At 45.6% G+C, this 26722-nt stretch overlaps 1 protein-coding gene across 1 annotated transcript in view; it reads right to left on the bottom strand.

Moving 5' to 3' along the window:
• Positions 1-26722, bottom strand: part of NET1 (neuroepithelial cell transforming 1) — a 271277-nt gene that overhangs the window by 89380 nt on the left and 155175 nt on the right. Inside the window, exon 3 of the mRNA XM_086918933.1 lies at positions 1138-1197. Within this exon, the coding sequence (XP_086775059.1) occupies positions 1138-1197 (60 nt within the window). The remainder of the gene's footprint in view (positions 1-1137; positions 1198-26722) is intronic.

Below are 26722 nucleotides of genomic sequence, written 5' to 3'. Positions count from 1 at the left end.
TTACCAGCATCGAATTGTTTGCATTGTATATTACTTCCAGGCTTGTTAAAACATATTCTTTTTTAATGTAATTTTGTTCAGACATTTTGGAGGGAAGTTTAGGATGTCAAAAAAAAATTCAATTTTTCTGAAATGCTTTCTTTTAAACTTTTGATTTGCAAATCCATTGCTGTTTCTACAAAACGGTCCGACTTAAACTGTAAACCTTTCAATTTTTTATTGTCCGCTGTTTTAAAGTCTATTACTGGATGTTGGAAAGATGTGTCCTTATTATCGTTTCATGTTTGGTGGTCATGGATTATTTTGACTAGAAGAGGTGCCCATTTATCTTTCTCTGGTATTGTTTATAATAGTCCCTCATCATTCATTTTGACAACTGATTGAGGAATATATTACTTCATACCTATAATTTTTTATTTTGTCTCTAAATTATAATTTGTATGTGGTAATCATAAGTAGCTCTGTTCAAAAGAAAATTGTGTCATACATTAATTCTATTTTCTGTTTCTTCCCCTTCCTATTTACATTTGTTATTGTTCGTGAATAGAAAGATTCTTCAGGGTACTTATTACGGTACTCTTTTCTGTATTGTCCTTGATTATTATAAAACTCAAACTATTTTGAACATGGAAAGAAACAGCAACTTATGACAATTGTGCATAGATATTAATTCCCCACAAATAATAACTTCTCAAAGATATTACTCGACAAAATGAATCCTGAAAACAAAATGCTGAAAAATCAATACATGATTATAAACACAGTATTTCATGGTTTGAGACATAGTAATACATTGCGCATGGCTTCCATATGCTAGAGGAACCGGGGCATTGGGACATGGTGTTTATTTATGTCCCCTCACCTACACAGTGGTGTCAACTGAAAGGATCTAGAGAGTGGATCCCACCTGGCGGAGTAGGAAAGCTTCACTTCGGGATGCAACTTGGAACATTTAGAAATCAAGCTACAGACACAAGTCAGATTTCTATCAAGACCGCAAAATCTACTTGAGTGGCGCAATGGTATGTTACCAAATTTCCATGAACATAAATTGATATACCAGGCATTAATTCATTGTCCATGACAAACAACAGTATGTCCTATGGTTTGGTAAATTTGGAAATAAGAGTTTGTTACCTTGATGTCAAGGCTGCAGACACTGACTACATCTTCATCCTTGTCCCTACGTTTTCTTTTCTAGAAGATAAAGAGAAAAAGCATTCATTTATTACTGAAACCACAATACGAACTACATTTTCAGAGATGGAGTGAACGAATATCTATAGCTATGATTGAAGTCAGATTGGTATGGCATCTCACCACTGCCGCTAAGTAAACACTGATGAAGCAAAGCAATCCACAAAGCAAAAGGACTTTAAACGTTTCTTGGACTTGTCGAACAACAAAACCCGCTCCACATGAAGTTTAATAGTCTGCCAACTATAACCGTCGCTAGCCCACCAAAGCTGGTGATAAGAGAGAAGAAAATAAGCTGCACCGATACGCTACGAACAGGGAAAATTCCTCCACGTAGTTCATTACTTTGAATTAAAACAGCAACACAAGCCTGACAAGAACATAACAAAACAAAGCACTTTTAGCCAAAAGGTTTGGCATGGACAGAGATCGTGCTGCTTGTTCGGTGGAGCACTCATCCCCATGGAAATAGTTTAATTTTCTTTCTTCTGTAGTTTGATACAAAGTTCTATTTCTCCGCTCTCATTCTCCAGGTCCTGACCTCCTGATTGATCATTTCAACTAACCGGGTAGACTGGTCTTGCAAACACCACTAACCTGAGTCTGTAAGAGATGTGCGATGCACATGCTCCAATGGATAAAAAAAGGAGCAGCAAAATTTGATGCCCGCACATCTATGCATCAGCGCACAGCATGATCTTGTGGCAGTACAGGTTTTGGGGCCCACAACCTCATGCCTTTGCCACTGTGGCAACAGAATGTGCCAGCACAACCACATATAGAAAAACATTAAATTGTTTACACAACATCACATCCATGCATATTATGACAAGGACCTGCAACCAGCCTTCAGCATCTCAAAAGTAATTTGTACTACATTCGTCACATGTGCTTGTGTTGTCCACAAACGTGTTCATGGCAGATGCCACTTTCTCCAACATGAATTCAGCATAGACATGTGCCACTTCCCATCGACAGTCGGGCTAATTGGATTGGTCCGATGTCTATATGCGCTACAATATAGAGGTTGACTTCAGAGCACATTTTACGGTCCTGAGGCGGAAGCCGGGACTATAAATCTATTTGCACTGTTTTTAGCCTTTTAAAAAATTGTTTTTGGTTACGGTCCTGAGGCGGAAGCCGGGACACACATTTTGCTGCTATATATTTTAAACTGATCTGTTTTAACATTTGCCAAGTTGCACACTCCGCATTCCGCGACCCCGGTACGCGAACCCCGGTCCCTGCAGGCGACTAGGCGCTGCGGCGGGACACCCAGGGAGTTAGCGGGGCAAGAGGACATGTTGGGAGAACTCGGGGGCGGTCTAGGTGTTGAGAGCTCCCGCCCTCGCTGGCTTAAAACTCGCTCACTTTCCCCCGGCGCTGGTTGACTTCAGAGCGCATTTTACTGTCCTGAGGCGGAAGCCGGGACTATAAATCTATTTGCACTGTTTTTAGCCTTTTAAAAAATTGTATTTGGTTACGGTCCTGAGGCGGAAGCCGGGACAAACATTTTGCCGCTATATATTTTAAACTGATCTGTTTTAACATTTGCCAATTTGCACACTCCGTGACCCCGGTACGCGAACCCCGGTCCCTGCAGCCGACTAGGCGCTGCGGCGGGACACCCAGGGAGTTAGCGGGGCAAGCGGACATGTTGGGAGAACTTGGGGGCGGTCTAGTAGTTGAGAGCTCCCGCCCTCATCAGGTAAAAATGGCCATCACTCGAAGGCGTGCCAAAGGCAAGCCCGTCTGCGCCCAGACGGGACCAGGGGCTAGTCCTCCTGCTCGAACCTTGAGCCTAAGGACTAGTTACTCAAGGGCCCAATTAGAGTCCCTTAGACCATCTATGAAGTTGGATTGCACTGTCTTCTTTCCGTGTGATAATGCCCCAAGAGCATGCAGAATGTGTCCTTTTGGTCTGGACGCCGCATACCCCTGTAGGAGCTGCGCGCCTCGCATCAGGCCTTCATGTGACAATGTGTTCACGTTCTGCAGCCTCAATTGCAGATCCCTAGCCAAGCAAAGGCGTGAGATCTTTGATCTCCTTATGGATGAACGTCCCGATGCATTGTTTCTCACTGACACATGGCTGCATGACAGCTCAGGGCCGGACGTAGCCTTAGCATTACCAGCGAAGTACACCATTCTCAGGAAGACAGAGCTGATAGAATGGGAGGAGGCATTGCGATCATAATCAAGAGCAGGCATTGCGATCATAATCAAGAGCAATGTCCAATGCCTGCTTGAACCCGCAAAACTTAAAGATTGCGAGGTAACCTACTTCAAGCTTGCACTCCACCCCAAGTACACTCTCTCAGGCTTGTTAATCTATCGCCCCCCGGGACCAGCCAATGCGTGGGCCCCACAGCTATCAGAATATGTAGCCACTGCATTATTACACTCCAGTAATTTTATGATCTTAGGTGATCTTAACATCCATTTGGATGACCCTACGTGCAGCGTGAGCACAAACTTAATTTTGGATCTGGCAACCTTGAACGTGGTATTACACAATCAGGGTCCAACACATAAAGGGGGCCATTTGTTGGACCCTATCTTTTCCAACTTGGCCCACATACAATGCCGCCCAGCACTCCCCATCCACTGGTCAGATCATTCACTGATCTGGTTTGACCTCTCCCTCGGGGGACTTTCAGGTCCAGCCCAAATTTTCCACAACTACCTTTAGGAGAGACTGGAAAAAGCTTGACGTGGTCGCCTTCAAGCAGCATCTCAACTCCCACCCGCCCAATGATCAGACTAATAGGGACAACGTAGATGCAGTAGCAGCTAGTACTAACTCCTGGCTCATTGAAGCCAACAACAGCTGCCTGCCACCGTCCCACAAAAAACAGTTACTCACAAACCTCCAGCCCCTTGGTTTAATGACCAATTAAAAACTAATAAATCACACTGCAAAAAATTATAGAGAGCATGGAGAAATGACTATTCTCCCACTGCAGATCAGGCCTACAAAAAGGAACTGAAGTGCCATCATAAAGCGTGCCGTCAGGCCAGAACCACCTATGTCGCTAAAACAATAAACGACGCCGTAAATACATCTAAAGTTCTTTTCGGGCTAGTCAAGGACTTATTAGGATCAGGCACAGTGGCCGGACCACCGCCCCTGGACAGTTCCCAGTGTGAGGAGCTGGCCCAGTTCTTCACCACTAAGATTGAGAAAATCTATCAAGACATATCTGAGCATAATGAGGCTAAAACGTCCCCGATCATAGACAACAGCCCTAGCCTCTCGAGCATCCAGCCTGTTTCATATGCCCGCCTGGACGTATGGCCAGACCTTAACTTGTCTTCGATATCAGCACATCTGGCTAATATCAAATCAGGCTCACCTAACGATCCTCTCCCTGTCTCTGTCCTCAGACTTCTGGATGAGCCTCAGCTCGCCAGGGTTTGCTCTACGCTCAATGCCTCACTACATCAGGCCAGTGTTCCTACGTGTTGGAAGCAGACCATGGTTTCTCCTCTGCTGAAGAAACCTACGGCGGATCCTAAAATCCCCGCTAACTTCAGGCCGATTTCATTACTACCTATTTTTTCCAAAGTATTGGAAAGACATATCTACCAGCATCTGGCCCTGTACGTCTCGACCAACAATTTGTTGCATGACTCCCAGTCCGGGTTTCGCCCAGGATTCTCGACAGAGACTATACTCTTAGGTGTCACCGAAAAACTTTGTCGTATGCTCGACAGAGGGGACACAGCCGCACTGATTCTATTAGACCTCAGTGCGGCCTTTGATACTATCTCCCACGCCATTCTACTTAGAGCACTGGGCTCCTTAGGTATTGGTGGCAAAGCCCTGAAATGGCTTGAATCTTTCCTGGCTGATAGGACTTTCCAAGTTTTCTCCCACTCCTCGACGTCTAAGGTCCATGCTTCCCCATTTGGAGTTCCCCAGGGCTCAATCCTCAGCCCTCTTCTTTTCAATTTATATGTTACTCCGCTAGCTCTCATTGCGAAGCGTGCTGGGCTCACGTTGTTTACTTATGCGGACGACTCGCAGATGGTCTTCTCCCTCTCTCAAACGGATCAGTCCCCCACTTCCCTCCTTCAGTCGGGGCTCAGTGAAATAGCCACTTGGATGAACTAAAATTTGCTGAAGCTCAATGGGGGGAAAACGGAAATCAATATCCTTGGGAATAAGCCTGATCTGTGGTGCTCCAAACACTGGCCGGCGGAAATGGGCCCCATTCCACCTGCATCTGCGCACGTCCGCAACCTGGGGGTGACCATAGATCAGGGCCTTACAATGCAGTCACAAGCGATGAAAGTGACGGCCACCTGTTTTGCCAAACTGCGCTGGTTGAGGAAGATACTGTGGATGTTGCCGACCGACACCCAGAGGTCTGTGGTCAACGCCTTGGTGACCTCCCGGTTGGACTACGGCAATGTACTCTACCTGGGGGCTACAAAGGCTGTTACCCGTCACCTCCAAATGGTCCAAAATGCTGCGGCGCCCTTACTCTGCGGCTGCAAAAGGAACGAACATATTACAGGACATCTCAGGGAACTTCACTGGCTCCGAGTGGAGAGCTGTGTGAAGTTTAAATCTCTAAGCTACATATACAAAATAAAAGCAGTCACGGCTCCAAGATATTTGAAAATCTTGGTGACGACGTACTCCCCAACACGCACACTGCGGTCGTCTACCCAAGAACTCTTCTGTGTACCTAAGGTCAGAATTGCTAGGATGGGCGGGAGGTCCTTTGCCCCATGAGTCCTAGGCTCTGGAATTCCCTCCACTTGCCATTCGTGCGGAGAGCTGCTACGGCCGTTTCGAAAAGCAGTTAAAACCTGGTTATTTAACCAATAACCTATTACCCACTGTATGTTGCTCCTGTCTCCATTAGCGCCGGGAAACACTACTTGGGTAGCTGTCGCGCTCTATACACTGAAAAAATATATAAATAAATAAATATTCACTTTATAAAATTCTTATTCATTTTTACAAAGCACTTAACAGTCTGTTAATTGAGTTGTTATGGGCTCTAAACGTAAACAGGTCAGCCGGATGACATTACAGAGAACGTGGCAAGAGGGAGGTTTGGAGGTGCCTTGGCTGGAACTTTATTATATGGCCTCCCAACTACAACACACAATTCATTGGTTAGACGAACACAACAATTGGGAAAGCGGCTCCTTGCAGTTACTCAAGGGGGGTGTTCTCTGCCAGAGTTCCTGATGATGAGTGCAAGAGCTCCTCCAGTCTGCCCACCATGTAGCAGAGGTTTGGGAACTCAAGGTAAAGAAGGTGGTAGGTCGCGCGCCGCATGCCCTGGATATGCCATTATGGGTGGTACACCCTTTTTTAGTATTAAATCTGTTTTTATTGGCAGAATAAGAAGCAGACAAAACAGAGTTATGTCGCCTACAACCCAGTGGGTCAGTTAGCTGTAATCTGGTCGTACTAGCAAAGCAATGATAAAAGTAGAGTTAAACACAGCAAGTCGCCAACAACCCAACAGGGTCGGCTGCGTCCAAAAGGGGCAATAGTAACAGATTGGTCGTGCTGTGAGCGAGTATTCTTGCCAGTTAAAAAAAACAAGAGGTCAAAGGCAGTAGTATGTCGACCCACCGAAGTTGGTAGGCTCTGAAGAGTATTCTGTATTTGAGCACTGAACTGAACAAAAAGAATAATATAAAAACAATAAAGAAATCTAACATAACCCCATTCTCCCCACCCCTTCTCCTCAGTGAGCAAAACAAAGGAAGGAAGTCAGCCTGTGTGCCCTGGATATTTTGCAGTCCCACTACGTCAGGAAGAAATAGAGGACCAGTGATACGCACTCTTATGGAGCGACAGTGGTGTCAAGCGGAACTAACTTCAGGATACGGAGGTATTGTGGGCAGGTCAACTCTCGGAACTCAGTAGAGAGAATAGCTATGAAAGGGGCCCAGGTTTCTCTTCCCCGCTACTGCCATTGAAAGCTTCTCCTTCCCAAGTAGATTCCAGAGTTGGTGTTACCAGTGTGTGTGACCCGGTATCTTGTCCGATTTCCACCGTGCTAATATTACTCTGTGTGCAGCGTTCAATGCAAGCGCCAACTGCCGCCCTCTATTTGAGCGCAGGGGAAAGGTTATTGCATTAGGGTAGCCTAGGAGAGTGTAAGCGGGGAGCCGGGGAATGGAGGTGTTGAAGGCCAGATCGAGGTCATCCAGTATCTTTTCCCAATAGTGGCTTAGTTTTGGGCAATGGCAGAGTAGGTGGAGAAGTGTCCCGGGGCTTGCGCATCCCGCCAGCAGAGGCCATCACATTGGGATTGCCATTTGGATAGTAATCGGGGGTGTAATACCAGTATGCCGCAATCTTGAAAGCTGTTTCAGCATGGCCTGAGGAGTACGTAGTGTGGTGCGCCCGACAGAAAACATCCTCCCACTCCTTGTCAGACAACATGAGCCCTAATTCCGTCTTTCAACATTTCTGTCCTGCAGTGCGAGCCCTTGGGGTGGCTGTGGTAAGGAAGGAGTATATTTCAGAGATAAGACTTTGATCATAATTTTTGCCAATTATCCTTTTCTCAAATAGCCTCGTCGGTCGGAAAGCTAGTGAACGTGTCTCAGTCCCAGAGATCCAGTGTATCATCTGGGAGTGCATATAAAAAAAACAAATCGATGGCGGGAAGATTATAGTCGGATTGTAGTTCCTTAAAGGGGATAAGGCCTTGAAGGTCAAATAAGTGCCCTAGGCGTTTACAACCCCCTTCTACCCATCGCGCTGCGGACCCATCGTCCATCCCTGTTGTGAAGGCTGGTTTGAGAAAAGCTGGATCAGGGGAGAAGGGAATGTAGTCAAATTGGCCCTTTGAGAGACCCTGTCCCATGGTAGCATTGTGGGACGCGTGACTGGTGAGGAATAGAGTCTCAAGGCGCTTGTTGGTGTCGGCAGCCAGGCGTCTCACCAGATCTGATGGCCCACTACTGTCTGATCCATGAAGACCCAATATTTCTCTGTCATGGAACGATTCCACTCCACCAAATAACGTATAAGTGAGGCATGGAAGTATCGAGTGATGTTAGGGAAGGCTAGACCCTCGTCCTTCTTAGGCCGTTGAAGCTGGGATTTTTTTTTAATCGTGGCGAGATCGGGTCCCAGACAAAGCCCTTGATCGCCGATTGTATTTGACGCAGGGCTGTGGCGGGCGGTCTAGTGGCAATGTTTGGAACAGATATAAGGCACGCGGTAATACGTTCATTTTAACCACGGATAGTCTCCCAAACCACGTCTGGGGTAGGCGACGCTATTGGTTTAAGTCTGTGCGGATCCGTGATATTAGGGTAGAGAAGTTTACCTCTGCTGTTTTCGCAAGGCTTTTGTGGAGGACCAGCCCGAGTTACAGGATTCCCTTCGGCACCCAGTCAAAGGCAAAGCGGTTCTGGAGAGCCTCCACTGTTGGCTGGCTGGCAGTAAGATTGAGTACTTGAGATTTCTGCATATTTATTTTAAAGCCGGAGAACTGACTGAATGTCTAAAGGTTGTTCACAATAGCCGGCAGAGAGGACAGGGGGTGTGCAACCGAAAAGACGTCAGCCGTGTGTAAGCTAATGAGGTGACGGTCTAGTCGAAATTGGATGCCTCCTGCCAAGTGATTGTCTCGAGGTCACTGGGCCAGTGACTCCATTTATAGGGGGAAAAGCAGGGGGGAAAGCGGACATCCCAGTCGTGTTCCCCGCCCTACCTCAAAGTGATCGGAGAGCAAACCATTGACTCAGACAGCCGCCTGAGGGGCGCAGTAGATGCTCGCGATCCAACGTCGGAACCGGGGTCCCAACCCAAATCGCTCGAGAGTGGCGAAGAGGTAAGGCCAGTGCACATGGTCAAAAGCCTTCTCTGCATCAATCGCTAGTAGAAGGGCTTCCTCTGTGCAACCCTTTCTACAAATGGAAAGACGGTGGCTGCCTAACAATGGAAGATCTCTTTGAAAATCAACAATTTCATACACGTGAAAAGGCAGAGTCCACCTTTGCACTATGGAGAGGGCAGTTTCTGCAATACGGGAAGATTGCCCACGTGGCTCGTGAGTTGTGGCCCTCTTTTCCAGAGGAGCCGCCTATAACGAACATTGTCCAGGTGCTACTCTACATGGTACAGGGACGTTGCTTCGTCTCTCATTTATACAGAGCAATCCATGACTACTTAACAGTCAAAGTACTCCCGATCCAAGCACAATGGGATGCCGTTTTGGGGGATCCAAGAAAGGATTAGAGTACATGAAGGGGTTAAAAGCATGATCTTGAATGCACGGTTCAAATTAATTCAGTATAATTTCGTGCACCAAACTTACCTTACCCCCAAAATACTAAGTAAAATATACCCGGGCCGTTCAAAATGGTGCCCCCGCTGTCGAGCATCAGAAGCGGATTTTCTACAATTGGTGTGATCCTGTCCTGTGCTAGACCCTTATTGGATCGAAATATTGAACAAGCTAAAAGAAGCCACAGGATGGGAGGTTCTTAAAGACATCAGCACAGTGCTATTAGGCTTACTACATACTCCCAGAAAGAAAAAACTAAGCAGGAAATTTGTAATGCCGGCACTGAATCGCAATATCTTGGTTGAGTCCCAGCCCACCATAGGCAGCGGCATGGGCAAAAGAAGTCTGTGAATTGGCAACTGCAGAGGCAGTTCGAATGAAACAATTCAGACAGGATGAAAGGTTAGAGGAGGACTTACCAGCTTGGACAACCATGATAATGTATATGAGAGATCTACCAACACCCATAGCACTCACTGACCCAGATACCCTGTGCCAATTAGAAGATCCTGTAGGGGAAGATGACCAGGAGTAGGAAAGGATAGGTGACAACATACCATATATAAGTTATACAATAGAAAATAGGGAAGACGTAGCACTGAGGGAGGGGAAGGAATAGTTGACGATGTTAAAAGTTAATTCCCTTTTTGATAAAGGAATAAATGTCTGAATGTGGTGCATTATATATGTAACTGATTAACGAGTGAGGTGAAAGTTGTCTGCCTGTTCTCAGCACACTCTGTAAATGGTGTTGTTGCTCTTGTGGTACCAAAGCTAGTTTAGAACAAAGTCAGCCGGCTCCCCCAGAGGGGACACCTAATAGAGACATGTATAACAAATATGGTATTTCATCCATAATGTATGGTCCACTGTGGAACAAATACATAAAGAAAGATTCTGATCTGCAAAGTCCAGTGAATGGGTCATTTCATTCTAAAAAGGTTCAATATGTAGAGCAGTGTTTGTTTAAAAGAAAAAGTAGACAGGATATGTTTGATTGTGTGCGTAAGTGGGAGAAAGAAGTGCAAGAAAGAGCAAAGAGCAGAAGCTATAGCAGAAAAAGAACAACGAAAAACGATATATCAAAAAGCGCTAGCATTAAAAAATAAAGAAAAGAAGGAAAAGATAGAAGAAGATCGAGAACGTTGATTAGAGATAAATAGCCAGCACCCTATTAGGCGCCCTCATATCCCATACTTAATAAACCTCAGGATAACTGCATCTTATTAGATCGATCCCCACACCCATATAAATTCCCCAATCCAAGTGCCCCGGAGGATGAGGTTTCTGACGAGGAGCATTTGTCCTCAGACGAAAAAGATAAAGATAAGCAAGTTGGGTGGCAGACTCGCTCTACTCTGTCTAGCGCAGATAAAGATAAACTGAAGGGAAGTGCTAGAGAGGAATCTTGTCGGAAGACTACAGCGACGATCCTCACAACTACAGTTCAGGCTTGTGAAAATGCAGAACAGTTAAATTTTTTTGAAAAGTTGTGTTGGGAGAGATTATATAATTGGCAGCATATCTCTGACAAATCAGGCCCAAATGATTTAAAGACAGATTATAGGCACCTAAGAGATGGGACTTACCCTTTAAAAAATATCTCGGATACAATTTGACGAGCAGTTAAATTACGGGATGATACATTCCAAATGCAAAAGGAAAAAGAATTCGCTAAAAAGCAGCAAGTAGGGGTTGAGACAACAGAATCTCAGACAGAGAAGACAGATATTCTGGTGGGTGCGAATGATCCCAGCAGTAGTGAGTCTGCTTTGAGACCAATGTGTGAAGCTACACTCCTGTACGTTCCCCTGAAGGGTGCGAGAACAAATGATGATATAACTTCAGATGATGCAAAGGTATATTTTATATATAATTGGGTTTACACTCCTTGGAGTAGAGCTGAAGTGATGGCTCTTAAAGCTGCTTTGCCCGACCCCCCCGGAAAAATCCTGCTGTCTTCTATGAGGAGGTGGGATGAGCCATCAGCTCCTGCACTATGACCCTGGCAGATATTGATATGTTCTTTGGGCTTATTTTGCCGTCTGATATGTGGAGAACAATATGGAAAATAGACGACCATGTACCATATGGTGATACCTGGGAACATTTAGAACAAATAGATGTGGAAAGGGAGCCTGTGCATAAACCTCAGAAGGAGATAATAGATCTTTCTTAAGCTATTGTGACTAAGTTAAAGACTCTCATACCCCCAAAGAAAATGGATTGGACTAAGTTAGCGTCATGTAAACAGAAAACGGATGACTTCTTTTCAAGGTTTGAGGAAACATTCCATGATTTTAGTTGTCAGTCATTGCTGATGATACGGATAAGCTTTTGTTTGTGGATTAATTTTTCACTAATATGTTACCGGAAATAGCTAGTTGGTTAAAGGCCAGCGAGAGTTCTTGGACCACGTCTTACCCAGTTTCCCTTTTGACCATGGCCCAATATCATGAACAACAGGAACAGAAAGCGAAAGGCAGGGAGGATAAAAAGGTTACAAAATTAAAGACAAAAGTCATGTTGGCTTAAGTATATGGGCCACCATTTAGGGGAGGTGGAAGAGGCGGACATGTAATGTATACACCTGGAGTGCCCCCTATTCCTCGAGCAAATTTGTCCCCTGATCAGTGTGCTTATTGTAAAGAGACTGGACATTGGCGTTCTGAGTGCCCTCTTTTGCGAGGTCAGCAGTATCAGCGGGGAAGGGGCAGTATGAGAGGACACCCAGGGAATTCAGTAAACCGAGGAGGTACAGGAGCTTGTCCCAGGTTAGAGGCAGTTGAACAAGGACCAAATTACTCTAATACTTTTGATAGATGAAATCAATTTCAAATGTCTGATTATTCTGATGAGGTCCTTGCAGATTCTGATTATGCATAGGGATGCCTAGGACGGGGTAAGGACCTGGTTGAGATGCCAGTAGATCAAATGGGTCCTTATGTTGACGCAAACGTCTTGGGATCTACTGATCGGTTTCTGGTTGATACAGGGGCTACTCATAGTGCTCTGTCTAAAAAATGTGTTCAAAGGGCTCCCCTGTCCGGCACAATGATAACATCGATAGGATTCGATGGGACACCTACAGCCAAGCCCACTTTCACAGCCGCTTGAATTCAGACTTGATAAATTTACTGCAGCATGCCCATTTTTGCTCTCCCCTACCACACCGAATAACATTGTGGGTATCGATATGCCTAAATACTTTCGTGCCGCAATATGTTGTTCTCCGGAAGGTGTGCGTGTTATTTTAAATGACAATTATCCAATGGTTGAGAGGTCTTGTCTTACCAATGGGGATGTCGCTCTAGCATCCTTACCCAGTACTTTGTGGGCTAAATCAGATATTGATGTGGGACAAATGGTTATTCCACCTGTACATATTTCAAGTAAAGGAGGGTGTTTCATTGCCTCGCCTGGCCCAATACAAAATATCCCAAGAAGGTGAAGAAGCATTGGCACACATTGTTCAGGATTTGATTGGTGGGGGTAGTGGAAGAGGTCCCCTATAACACTTGCAATAGCCTTATCCTTCCTATTTTGAAAAAAAGACACTGACACTAAAATCTACAGATTCATTATTTTTTTTTTTTTTAATTTTTGAAACCTTTATTGCACATTAGCAGCAAAACAAATACGGGCCTACAACCATCCGGCCGGCCACGACAACATGTTGAAGCAAGTGAGCGAGCAAAATGACATCTCGATAGTATCTGAACATAGAATAGCAATCAAACTGAGTAACACTGGGCACCTTCGCACTACCGATATACAGGAGAATTGAAGGTTAAATTTTGAAGTTTTAGTGTAGTCCAAAATATAGACAAAGGAAGGATCAGAGTTCCAACAGTCCACCACTAACATAAGAGGGCAACGTCAACCAGAAGAAATCCAAGCAACAAAGAACCTAAGCAGATTAGCGGCATGAGAAGAACATGACAGGATAGTAAGTACTAAACAAGTTGCATGCCAATCGCCGCCCCCCTTGCTCCGGACCACCCCACTGACCCAAGAAAGAAGCAGAAGAGAAAAAGAAAACCAAAAGTAAGAAAAAAAGAAGGCCCATAGAAACTGAAACGGACAAAATAAAAACCCCACCCCCCTACCCCCACCCTACACGCATGCAGAGGCTACGGCCTACCCCCCCCCCCCCCCTAGCAGTGTGTCTGTCACCCCAAAAAGAGTACCCGAAATACAGATAAAGGAAAAAGGGAAGAAAAGAAAATGTATCACAGAAGATCGGAGGAGGGCCATTCACGTAAACCCAAAACAGTCAGCATGTAAATCCTCGGCCGCCCATCCCCGGATCCCCGAACCCAAGGAAACAATATTCAAGTCCACCGCCTATCCCCCGCAGCCCCAGCAGTATACGCTACCGCAGTCAATGATAGGGGGAACGTCCTCAACCCTGGCCCCTGCGATCGGGGGTATTGACGTGGTCCAGCTGCACAGTAGCCATCTTGAATGGAACAGGCAAACGGAGTGACCCCAGCAAAGTATGACGCCTACCAACGAGTTCTGTCCATCTCAAAGCCGTGCGTGCAACAACGATGGAAGGGGAGACAACGCACTGCGACAGTCCATCAAAATCAGTCATCCAAAGTAGCATCCGCTTCAGGAGAAAGCCACACGTGTCACCAATGGAAGACAAAGGAAAAGCCAAACATGGCGTCCACGGTCGACTATCCGGCCATTTCCCAGACCCGCCGTCCTCAGTCCACTTCGCCACCTTTTCAATCAATCCTGAAGTGTCATCAGGCTCACACACCCTCAATGTCCCTGAGCACGCCCGGGTAGACACTCCACCGCCGTCTGGGATAGGATGTGGCACAGTGTCCTGCAATCGAGAGACAATCCGTCCCACCGGGGGAATGTAGGAGGAAATAGCGTCCAGCCGTTCCCCTAAGTCTCGGTCAGTATCTTGTAAAGCAGACCTCAAAGTACCCAAGGCACACAGGATGTCTATCACCTTCAGTGGTGCAGTAGAGGGAAGAGGGGCAGCGGGTCCCTGCATGCGGGGCTCGCGGAGGTGTTGTAATCCTCGAGGTTGGTCTCCACTATCACCGCCACAGAGCTGGTCTCCCAAGCCGGTTTCCGAGTAACACGACATGACTGGGGGCACTGGGGCAGCACACCCCATGCCGACCCCTTGCACAGCGCCAGAGTAATGTGGGCAATTGAGCATCATCAACGGCAGCAGCCCGGAGTAGGCACAGCAGCCGGGGGCACAGTCTTCAATATGGCATCACCCGTGACGCTGGGAAGGAAAGGCGATCCAGCAATGCCTTCTGTAAGTCGGAGCGCCGACACAATGTTGCACTCCAAACTCGAAATTCCCCAAGCGCGGAGATGAGCAAAGCGAAACAAATCCACACAGTGGTGAACACAGCGGAGCAGCTGGTCCCGCCGGTCTCTTATGCCCCGCTGCAGTGGCCGACGAGAGTGCAAACATGGCCGGCCATATTCAGAACAAAGACCCGATCTGCTTTAGCCAGCGCCGGAATGGGAACGAGGGCGCCCCGGCACATCCACCGCTGGGGCTGCGCGAAGAAACACACCGCTGGAAGCAGAATCGCCTCCTGGTCCCGAGTATACAGGTCTGAAGCAGGATCGATAGCAGGAGAAGGTGCGGGCCGGGAGGAAGACGGAAGGGTCAGCGGAGCCGAGGGATCAGGCGGCCATCGCAGATGCAGGCTAGGCTCCTCCCCTACAGATTCATTATTGATTTGCGATAAGTTAATAAAATTGTAGTGCCTTAATATCCAGTAGTTTCTGATATCACTACACTTCTCACTATAGTCCCTCCTATTGCCACTACAATGTTGGTGATCGATTTGAAGAATGCTTTCTTCTGGATATCCGTTCACCCTGACTGCCGTTATTTTCTTTGGGTTCACCAGTAAAAATAGATCATATTGGTTCTTAAAAAGGCAGCTTGATTCCTTTCCTGTACCAAAGGGGGTGGCTCTTATTCAATACGTCAATGACATCTTAATAGCCGCAGATACCACTGAGCAGTGTAAAGAAGAAACACATTTCTTGTTATTATTTCATGCCTCTCACAATCACAAATTCTCGCAAAAGAAATTGCAATTTTGTAGACAGCAGGTTACCTATTTAGGTCACCTCTTGTGTAAGGATGGACGTGCACTTTCACCAGATACCATTCAGACCATTTTAGATACTCCCGTGCCCAGTACTCAGTAAGATGTCCGTGCACTGATTGGCCTCATTTCTTTTTGTAGGCAGTGGATCCCTAGTTTTTCACACATTAATAAACCTTTGTTGGCCCTTTTGACTAAAGACACTTCGATGCCCCTCCCATGGACTACTGAATGTCAGAATGCCTTCCAACAGTTACGCCAAGCTCTTTGCTCTGCACTAGTATTAGGAAATCCAGGCTACACTAAGACTTTCACACTATGTGCACGAGAGGGAAGGTTGTGCCCTCTCGGTTTTAACAGACACACAGTGATAAGCAACCTTTGTGGATATTTCTCAGCTGCCCTTGACCCAGTCGCCCGTGCGCTACCTGGATGTTTTCAAGCGGTGGCTGCAACAGCTTTATCAATACGTCAGATTGAAGGAATAGTTTTGTCACATAAACTGCTTGTGTTAGTACCCCATTTTGTTGCTGCTTTGCTAAATCAAACGAAAACACAGCATTTGACTAGTGCTCGCTTGAGAGGATATGAATTGACACTTTGGCCCCTCACATTACACTGAAAAGATGTTTGACACTAAAGCCTGCTCCATTGTCACCATTTCCATCTACTTAGCCACAGTCACAAGAGTCACTTGATTGTATATTTCTTACTGTAGAACAAACAAAAGGCCGCATTGACTTACAAGATACACCTCTTTCTAGTGTTGATGGGGAGTTCTGGGTTGACAGCTCGTGTCTAAAATTGCCTAACGGCACTACATCTGCTGCCTATGCGATTACAACACTTCAGACAGTAGTTGAAACAGCTCGCATCCCACAGAAGTCAGCCCAAGCGGCCAAATTGATCGCACTAACGAGAGCGTGTGTGCTTAGTACAGATTTACTTAACATTTTTACGGCTTATGGAAAGAAAGGGGCTTTCTCGCCTCACATGGGACACAGATAGTGCAGGGAGAATTGGTATATAATCTCCTTACTGCCCTAACCTATCCTAACAAAGTGGCAATTGAAGTGCACACAAGAAAATTACTGATAAAATAGGATCAGGTAATGCCTTTGCAGATCACACAGCACGTGAAACAGCAATGCAGCGAAGTACCACATCCATGTATGTAGTGAAGTCACAAGCTGAACGTTGGCATGACGCCAGGCAAGAGGTGCCGGACATGCAACAATCTGCTTCTGCTGATGAACTAGACCGGTGGTCTAAGGAGGGAGCACTGGATGATGAGGGCTGCTGGAGGAATAAAGATATGACCAAATGGAAGTTACCCACAACTTTCTCATACCCCATGATTCCCATGGTACATGGGTCGGCACATGTTTGTGCATTCTCAATGGCAAAAAAACATATGCAAATTTGGGATCATCCTGATATTGCCGGCACTGCTAAAAAACGGTTCAGTCTTGTTTGGTCTGTCTTCAGTATAATCCTGGAAAGGGAACGCAAACTCCAACAGAAGGGTTTGCAACACCAACTGCACCTTTTGAGGTCCTGCACATGAGACTACATTCAGTTTGAGTGTTGTAATAACTTAAAATATGTCCTAGTAGAGGTTTGTGCCTTCAGTAAATGGGTGGAGGCGTATGCTAGGAAGGATAATACAGCTCTCACAACAGCGAAACTTCTCCTAAAAGAGTTCCCCCCTCGATTCAGCATTTGTCGGGTCTTATGGAGTGACAACGGACGTCATTTCATTGGGCAAGTTGTCGAATATGTCATGAAGGGATTAAGCAGAAATGTCATGCAGCTTTTCATCCACAATCAGCAGGCTTGGTGGAGTGTTACATCTCCACCCTGAAATAGAAATTGGCTAAAATACAGGCGTCCACGTCTTTGAAATTGCCTGAAGCCCTGCCTCTAGCACTACTTTCTATCAGATCAGTATCACATACATGATTTGGCCATACGCCACATGAGGTTGTGTTTGGCAGGCCCATTAATATTTGGGGAATTCCTAGGACTCGCCCTATACATGATGTACCCCATGTGTTGATGAGTGACTATTTGTCCCAGTTAACTGATAGCTTGTCTTCTATTGATCAGCAGGTACGGGAAGCCCTTCCAGACAGGTGGCAGGGTGATGGCCATGATCTGCAGCCGAGAGATTTTGTCTTGACGAAGTCCTTCCAGCGAACCAGTTCCTTGGCGCCTCGTTGGCGTGGACCGGAACAAGTTCTTCTGGCTACCAGAACTGCAGTGAGAGTGACCAACCGGAAGAATTGGGTGCATGCTACCCACTGTCGTAAAGTTCTGCATGCCCTTGTTAGCCTAGCTGCGTGACAGATCACCGTGACATCCTGGTCACCGAGAAAGGACTAGCTGTGTCACCTGAAAGATCTGAGGAAGTCTTCCAGGACCACAAGATCAATGGTACATCTAGATATCTGCTTCGATCCAGAAAGAAAGACATTTCAGGGCAGAATGAAACTGTTTGAGCGACTGTCCTGGGTGGTTAAAGACTGACTACAAAGGGGGGTAAGCCTATTAGTGACTACTCATCCCAACGTTAGGGAAGAAACCAACGCCTGCCCAGGATCTTAGGGCACCATCTGCCTTGTTGTTTACAGACTAAATGAACATGGGGGAGGAGAAGCCTTATCATGAAAGAAAACACAGAATGTCGTATCTAAATAACACTTTCATACAAATGTTGCATCATACTCATAATGCTATGAACACTACTAACTGTTGGGTATGTGGAATGATACCAGCACATCAGAAGAAGGGAGGAACGCCTTTCATTCCCTTGAATTCTTGCATAATGGCTCCTGTAGAGCCTGGTTCGCAATGTTCTGGGCCTCTGAAATTGCTAATATCACTCTAGCTGATGCAGGGGGACTTAATGCAAAGCTTAATAAAGTTTGTTACCCCGATGAGGAAGGGGACCCACAAGCCAAAGAAACTGTATGGGAAATGGATGAGTGTCGCAGAGGAAATTCCTCCACACATTATGTTTTCCCCAACACTCGAACGGCCAAGGGTAACAGGCCTTTTGTCATTGCTATTACTAGAGCCCGAGCAAATCTTTGTCTGAGCAGTTTTGGTAGTATCCCAGTAGGAAAAAGTGACTGTACCACAGTATTGACCATTACTAAAACGAACAATAGCAGTTTTCTATCCTCAAACAACACTTATTCCATTTTTGGGAGTAAAGCAGGGGGTCTCCAAACCGGTCCTGGAGGGCCGGATCCATGCCAGATTTTTCAAATTACTACATGTATCTCAATGGGGATATCCAAAAAATCTGGCATGGATCCGGCCCTCCAGGACCGGTTTGGAGACCCCTGGAGTAAAGGCTATTATCATCTACCAATCGAATTTCTATTTAATTTATATTTAAAATTATTTATACAGCGCATGTACCCCAGCGGTTTCATGGCGCTAAACTGACAGAGAATTGGACATGAGAGCGGAAGCTAAGTGGGGACAGGAGAGAGAAGAAGAATATTAGTTAAAAAATTTAGCAAAAAGATGTGCCTTGAGCTGTTTCCGGAACAGTAAGTACGAGGTTGAAGCTCTGAGCTCCAAAGGCAGTGAGTTCCAGAAAATCGGAGCAAGGGTCGCAAATTTAGAGCCTCCCCATTTCTTTCTCCGGAACCGTGGGACCGTAAGAAGGGATTGTGTAGAAGACGGCAGTTCCCTAGCGGGAACGTAGGGGATAATCTCAGATGAGATGAAGGCCGGAGCCATGCCCAGTCGTGCCTGAAAGGTGATAGAGGCAAGCTTGAACTGGACACGGGCACAGACAGGAAGCCAGTGTAGGGACTTTAGGAGGGGAGTGGTATGGTGAGATTTAGGAAGTTTGAACACCAGGCGCGCCGCCTGGTTTTGCATCTGCTGCAACCGCCGAAGACTATATGCAGGAATACCTGCATATAGGGCGTTGCCGTAATCCAGGCGGGACACGACCATGGCAAGGGTAATCAGTTTTAGTGCATCAAATGAGAAAAAACGGGACACCTTGCGTATGGTACGCAGTGCCAGAAAGGAAGAGGAAACCACGGAGCTGACCTGGGAGTGAAGGGTGAGTTGGGAGTTGAGCTTGATGACGAGGGTTTTAACTGAGGTAGAGGGGGCAGGGGGGGGGGGGACCAAGGGAAGGGGGCCAGAAGATGGGGGACCAGGGGCTGGATGAACCACCCGTCAACACCAGCTCTGTTTTGTCTGGGTTGAGTTTAAGATGATTGTGGTTCATCCAGTCACGGATGTGAATCATGATAGTTTGAAAGTTAAGAGCAGAGTCGGGGGAGGAGGAAAGGTTAAAGACAAGCTGGAGGTCGTCCGCGTAATTAAATACGGCGACCTCCATTTGTTGCAGTGAAAAAATAAGAGGGGAGATGTATAGGTTAAATAAAAGGGGGGAAAGGGAGGACCCTTGGGGGACCCCGCACTGAATATTACGGAAATCCGCAGTGAAATCACCCAGGCGGACAGCCTGGGTACGGTCCCTCAGGAAGGAGGATAACCAGACCAACGCCGTGCCCCCGATCCCCGCCGCCCTGACACGGGAAAGCAAGATGGAATGATCCACCGTGTCAAAAGCGGCTGAGAGATCGAGGAGGACCAGGGCCTGAGGTTGATTGGTGTCCATACCCTCCCTGAGGTTGTCAAGGACCGAAAGCACTACGGGCTCCGTAGAGTGTGCGGGGCGAATGGTCCAAAAACATGCTATGTGTCCTTTTTGCTTCCTCCTGTGTTCCTAGCACCTGCATCTTATCATAAAGATCAAAAACTGTTTAATGAATTCCCTTGAACCGATTCGAAAGAACTATAAATAATGATGAAGTGGATCAAAATGACACAGCATTACAGCAATATGATGACTTTAATTTAAGACTTTTTCTTTGTTGGTGTGGCTTTAAATAGCAGGGAAATAAGGTGCTTAACCAGTGTAGTCGAGGCTGTGACTAATCAGACAGCAATGGCACTTGGAAATATTACAGAAGAAATCCAAATTACGAGACTTGTGACTTTGCAAAACTGAATGGTGCTAGACTTAGTTCTAGCTGATCGTGGTGGAGAATGTCGCATTATCGGTAGTAGTTGTTGTGTCTTTATCCCTGACCACGCCCCTTTGTTTATGATGGTATTTCCAAAATGCATAACATAGCCACTGAGATACATCAAGAGTCAGGAACATGGACTTGGGCTGGATGGCTCTGGACCGTATTTTCTGTATGGGGCTTAAAAATATTGTTGGTCTTATTCATAATTATATCAATTCTCTTCTCTTGTTGCTTATGTATCCAATGCGGGCCAATGCTTTGTTCCCTCTGTATTTCTACTTGCATTACTTCTCTACCATCTAAAACAAATGTCCAAAATGTAAATGCCCGTTTAGCATTAGATCAAGAAATCAGTAACATAATGTTAATTATTATATATGACATTTATCGAACCCCTTTAGAAGCATAAGAAAATGTCTTAGCTTTTGCCAAGAGGGCAGTATGTGGAAAACGTGTAAAATTTTATTTGGCATAAGCATCAGCCATTTTGGCTATGGTGTCCTTTTCCTTTCCTTCGTAAGTCTCCCTTCCTCTGCTGCTGGTCGTTTCCTGCCTGTGCTATCTATTTTATTTGACTTCGTGACTCAGCTAAAAGCAATGTATATGCTGAGAGTTTGTGGCTGCCAGCGCACCTGGTTTCAGATGTTAACGGTCAATCATTTACTGCTGCCATAAACACTCCTGCTCCCCCTCCCACTTTGCTGACCATGCAGTTTTTATCTGCCCTTGTTTGCTGGTAACGATTCCTAAAACCGGTTCTTCCTATTTCTGCTCACGTGCTTACACTGCACAAAACCTGAATAAAGAGGGCACTGGTTTGTGACGCCAGTGTACTACCTCAGGCAGCACTTGAGAGTGCTGTGTGGATGTGGTCCCACATGAGTGATTAATAAACTTATTTGTTTCCAACTCCAGTGCTGATCTCTATTTTGTTGGTCTTTGAACCCATGGACAAAAGGGTGACATGCACCAGTGTACCCCTAAAAATGTACATTTCCACAGCAGTCGTATAAAGCATTCAGTTGCCATGAAAAAAAGTGTGTGATAATTACACAAGCATCAACGTTCAGTCAGGACAGAAGGAAAATGTAGCTGTGGAGACCCAGGTTTCTAACCTAATCTGTTTTTGTGGTGAACAAAAGTTTGCCTAGTCACAAACAATGCAATACCAGATAACACATACATCGTAAGTAAGGAATTCCATATTTGTTGGCCACGCATCAGGGATTTTGAATTATTTTGAGGTTTATGCAAACTTTAGAAATACTGCTGAAAGGGAAATGTTCAACCTTGAATACCTTTTTCCCCGGTCATTGGCATACCACAATGAGTAGGATTGGTGATGTTGAATAGAACCTCACGGCTTACTATACCACCTAATATTTTAGTTTAGGTGCACAAAATCTCTTTTTACCTTTCAATAATTACATCAATTTAGACCAGAAAATAAACTGGTAAAACATAGGGCATACTAGCACTATTTAGCCATTTAGATACTAAATGTTTAAGATAAACAAAGTACCATCTAAGATTGAGGAGCTTCTGGGGTGATTTCCTTTCCCTTTTATTGATAAATGCATAAAAACCTAGCAGCTAGACCTAACCCAATCGCACATCGATACACTGACATCACGCATGTCTACCACGTCAAATGGACAGGAAACCACAGAAGCCTATTTTGAAACGTTATCAGTCTCTACGTGCATGATACACCTAGGCGTGCTTGAGTATGACCAACAGCACAACTCACATTGATAAATTATTAGCAAAACACAAATACTATGCAGCATGGACAGGGTAGGAACATATATTATCAGGTCAATTTACGGTGGAAATATTCAACCTTTCGCCACGCATACACATCACTAGAAAGTTGTGAACCTTACAATTCACTTTCGAGCAATACACAGATCACACAATTTGGAATCACTGCAAGTAGGCAAATGAAATGTATGGACAACTAGGCACTGTGATAATTCAGCATTTTGCTTATAGGAGCAGTTGTGCTGCTTTCCTACAAGAGATCATCCGCTCACTGTTTCCTTTACTGTATACAACTGATCAACCAGTCCTGATGAAAACATCACATCATTCAGGTCGCGGACACATGTTGACGCAGTTAACATGCAGAGCCCGCACCTACACCTCAAAACGGAACATTCTCTTCTTCGCCGACGCAGGGGAATGCTTTCAAACCCAGAGCAAACCCAGAGGGACACTTTTTGCAATCTGCAAAAATTTCATGCACTGCCCGCAAAATTAGGACTTCCTTTCACGAGGAACTTGTGGAATCTCGTACTTTGTCTGTGTTCCTTGACGGAGGCTCCTTCAGGGATATGATTTCTCCCCTATACAGGGCTCTTTGCAGGTACAGGACAGGTGGTCAGCAGACAGAACATTGCCTGTTACTAAGGGGGAATAGAAGCAAGCATTTGCAAATGTTAATTAGGTGGCCAGCAATGCTCGCTTTAAACGTACACAATTCCATTATGTGCACCGCACATACCCGATTCCATATGTTATGTTATATGATTTTTAAATAGCGCAAATCACCAACCGGTCTCTAAGCGCTTCTAGAGAAAGTGAGCAAGTCACTAGAGCAGAAATAACTGGCAGCAACGGATATAGAGATTACGCAGTTGTTAGTGCCTCTCTGAAAAAGAAGGTCTTTAAGAGCTTAATAAAGATGAGCAAAACCGGTTCCTTTCGCAAGTACTTCGGCAGATCATTCCAGGCCTGTGGGAGGAGGACAGAAAACCCTCTACTCCCTTTGGATTTAGAGCTATACCTGGGTGGAACTAGCCTACAAGCCTCAGATGATCGTAGAACCCGACCCGGAACATACTTCATCAAGCGATCTTTTATATATTTGGGTGCCTCACCATAAATTGCCTTTCGGGCGATAGAGACCTTTAAACTGCACTCGCTGTTTAATGGGCAACCAGTGCAATTTATGTAACAGAGGGGTGGCATGTGTCCTCCTAGGGAGTCCAAAAATGAGCCTAGCCGCATCATTTTGTACAACTTGCAGTCTCCTAAGGAGCTTCTGGGGAAGGCCGAGGTAAAGGGCATTGCCATGATCTAGCCGAGAGATGGTAGTGGCGGAGACAATTGAATGCAGTGCGGATGTGGATAGGAGAGGAACAAGTTTCCGTAACTGCCTAAGTACACCCGTACAGATTCCCACAAAAGAGGAGACCTGACAAGACAGACAATTCCGAATCTATTTTCAGCCCCAAGCTTTTTACCACCACGACTGGTACTGGGACCACTCCCAATTCTAAGGGCCAAAAAGATCACACCATGGGCTATTATTTGTTGGAATAATAAGCACTATGGTTTTTTCCGGATTTATTTTCAAAGAATTGGCTGCCATCCAATTTACAGTGAACCTGAGCAGATTTTTTACTGACTCCTGAGCCTGACAGGAGTTATTAAGCCGGACAAGACGTTGAGTGTCATCGGCATAATTAAAGACCTGACAATCCATATGGGTCAAGGCCTCCACCAAGGGTTGCAGATAGATGTAGAAAAGAAGCAGAGATAATGCAGAGCCCTGGGGTACTCCACAGGACAGGCAGCCCAGATCAGACAGCTGCTCACTTGCCCATTTATACCCAGGTTCGTAAGACGGCTCAGCAGTATGTTATGACTGACCGTATCGAATGCCGCTGACAGGTCTAATAAAATCAGGGAACTCGGCTGTTAACTATCGGCCTTAACTCCGAGCTCGTCCAGGACGGACACGATCACTAGCTCTGTGCTATGATGAGCTCTGAAGCCCGCCTGTCTAGTATGGAGCAGTTGATGATCTTCCAGATACCTTGCAAGTATTTTCAATACATGCTGCTCCAAGATTTTTCCTAGAAAGGGGAGCTGCGAGATAGGCCTATAGTTTTTTATGGTCAGGGTATCTGCACTAGGCTTTTTCAACAGGGGGGTGACCCTATCTTCTTTCAGATTAGTTGGTAAATAACCCAAATCTAAAGAATCATTGAGTAATCCCCAAACCTGCTTTTCCAATCCTGGCAGAGCCATTTGAAAAACCCTCGGAGGACAAGGGTCCGCTCGGGAGCCTGATTTAATATGCTTTACTAGTGCTACCAGAGTAGCTGAATCAAGACTAGGAAATTTAGACAACTTGACTGCTAGGACAGGGGGGGGGAAGGGGGGGGGGGTGCTAGTCTGGTCAAGGCAACTGAAGTCAATAGGAATTCTGGCGATTTCCAAGATGATGTCCGTGACTTACTGAAGGAAGAACTCGTGAAAGGCATCACAATCTGGGGATGCGAACACAAAAAACTGGACAGTGGATCAATCTTTTGCCAGGCACCAATCAACAGAAATGTTTTACCAATATCTTATCACTTAGCTCAATTCCGTGTGCAAAACCTGTAACAGCACTCCCTGCCCAAGAGCACCACATTTACCACAGGGTCAGATGAATTCTTCAAACCATAAATTAAAGTTGCATCACCGCAAAAATGTGTATATTTGTATTCTTCTTTTTATTATTTGATGAATCACAGCCAACGCGTTTCGTTCTGGAAACAGAACTTCTTCAGGACATACAATGTTCGCAGTTGCAAACGCAGTCGTGTGGACTGATTACATTTTTCCTCAAAAGCAAAATGATCCTGATATTTCATGCGGTCCCCTTTGTTTGTATTTATGTATTCTTGCGCAATTAGTCAGTTTTATTTGAATTTCTTGTCCAATAACAACAAATTATCCCTCCACAAGTGTTGATTCTGGTATGATAATCCAGAAATAACCTCTATTCTATTCCGGACCCATCATATATTCTGCCTCAAACGGAGGCCCGTATGTCCTACATCGATGTCTCTGTTTTCAAGAGTACCCCCTAAATCAGCAGCTGCTGATTTACTCTTGAAAACCTATTACGCTTGCTTCGCACCAACAAGAATGAAGACCAGGATCTGGGGACGTGGCATATATTGCTGGAGAAACTGCAGAAAGCCGGTTGGGGACACGGATGCCCTGTCTCAGACCGGGAACTGTGAGGGACAAGCCGCAGACGATACCGGAGATCCAGTCTAATTAGATACCGCCGGCTAAAGGGAACAGACAGCAAAGGGAGGTGAAAATGTCTGGCTGCCCTCTGTGCTTTTGTGTTTTTTGGGGTGGGGTGGGGTGGAATGAAGGGCTGGAGGACCACCCCACCTCCAAGAGGGTGCAATGGTTATCATGAAAACATGTCTGCAGTAGTGAGAACCTCAATAAATCTAGGTCATCAGATGGCCCCGGATAAGCAGTGGTGCCACACGGCAAGGCCTTGTCAACCTGCCACCTAGTGTACTATGGGTCCAATCAGAGGGAGGAGCGGGATGGACACAGATATATGTTGAGCCAGACTGTTATTTGGGGATATACGCGATACACTTCCTCTGTCATTTGCTGCCAAGGTTTTAACTGTTATGTTTTATCTGATTTGAGTTTTATTGTTCATCTTAACGGGGATGTACAACATTTCTAGCGTTTGCAAGTGTACTCTACGATGTTATTTGGGATCAGCATCCCGGATAGTCCCTGGGGCATTGTAAATCCAGGGTGAGTGCTTATTTCCACAAACTGCATCTTGATTTGCCATCCACTGTGCACGATGCGCTTTTTGCATGTGATCAAAATGTGTACTGCTGACTGTATATCCCAAAATATAAAGTAAACGAAAAAAAAACATACAGAGACCCTAGAGTTTGAACCCCTGGAATTTTTAGGGCATCTGGGAGAGGGGAGGCACCAATAAATCTGATACGAGAGTGGAAAATCACTCCTAAGATAACGTTTTAATTACCTAGTATTCCTCATCCCAGACAATACCACGTTCCTTTCCTATTGCAAAACATAACAGAGTCTGTTTACCTATAGAACAACCCCAGAATGTTTTCCAGTGGTAGAATGTGAACCTGATGTTGAAGCTACCACACTAGGTGGCTGGGCCCATCATCCTTTTGGGAACAACTATCCACGTTGTAACACATTAGAATTCCAGTTTTGTAATGAGGTGGACTTCTGATAGGTACCAGGGTCTGTGAGTTTCAAAAGA

The sequence above is a fragment of the Lissotriton vulgaris genome, chromosome 1_1 (assembly GCF_964263255.1).
Source record: "Lissotriton vulgaris chromosome 1_1, aLisVul1.2, whole genome shotgun sequence".
Classification (NCBI taxonomy): Eukaryota; Metazoa; Chordata; class Amphibia; order Caudata; family Salamandridae; genus Lissotriton; species Lissotriton vulgaris.
The sequence above is the reverse complement of the archived record's forward strand: the minus strand, read 5'-3'. Positions and strand labels throughout refer to the sequence as shown.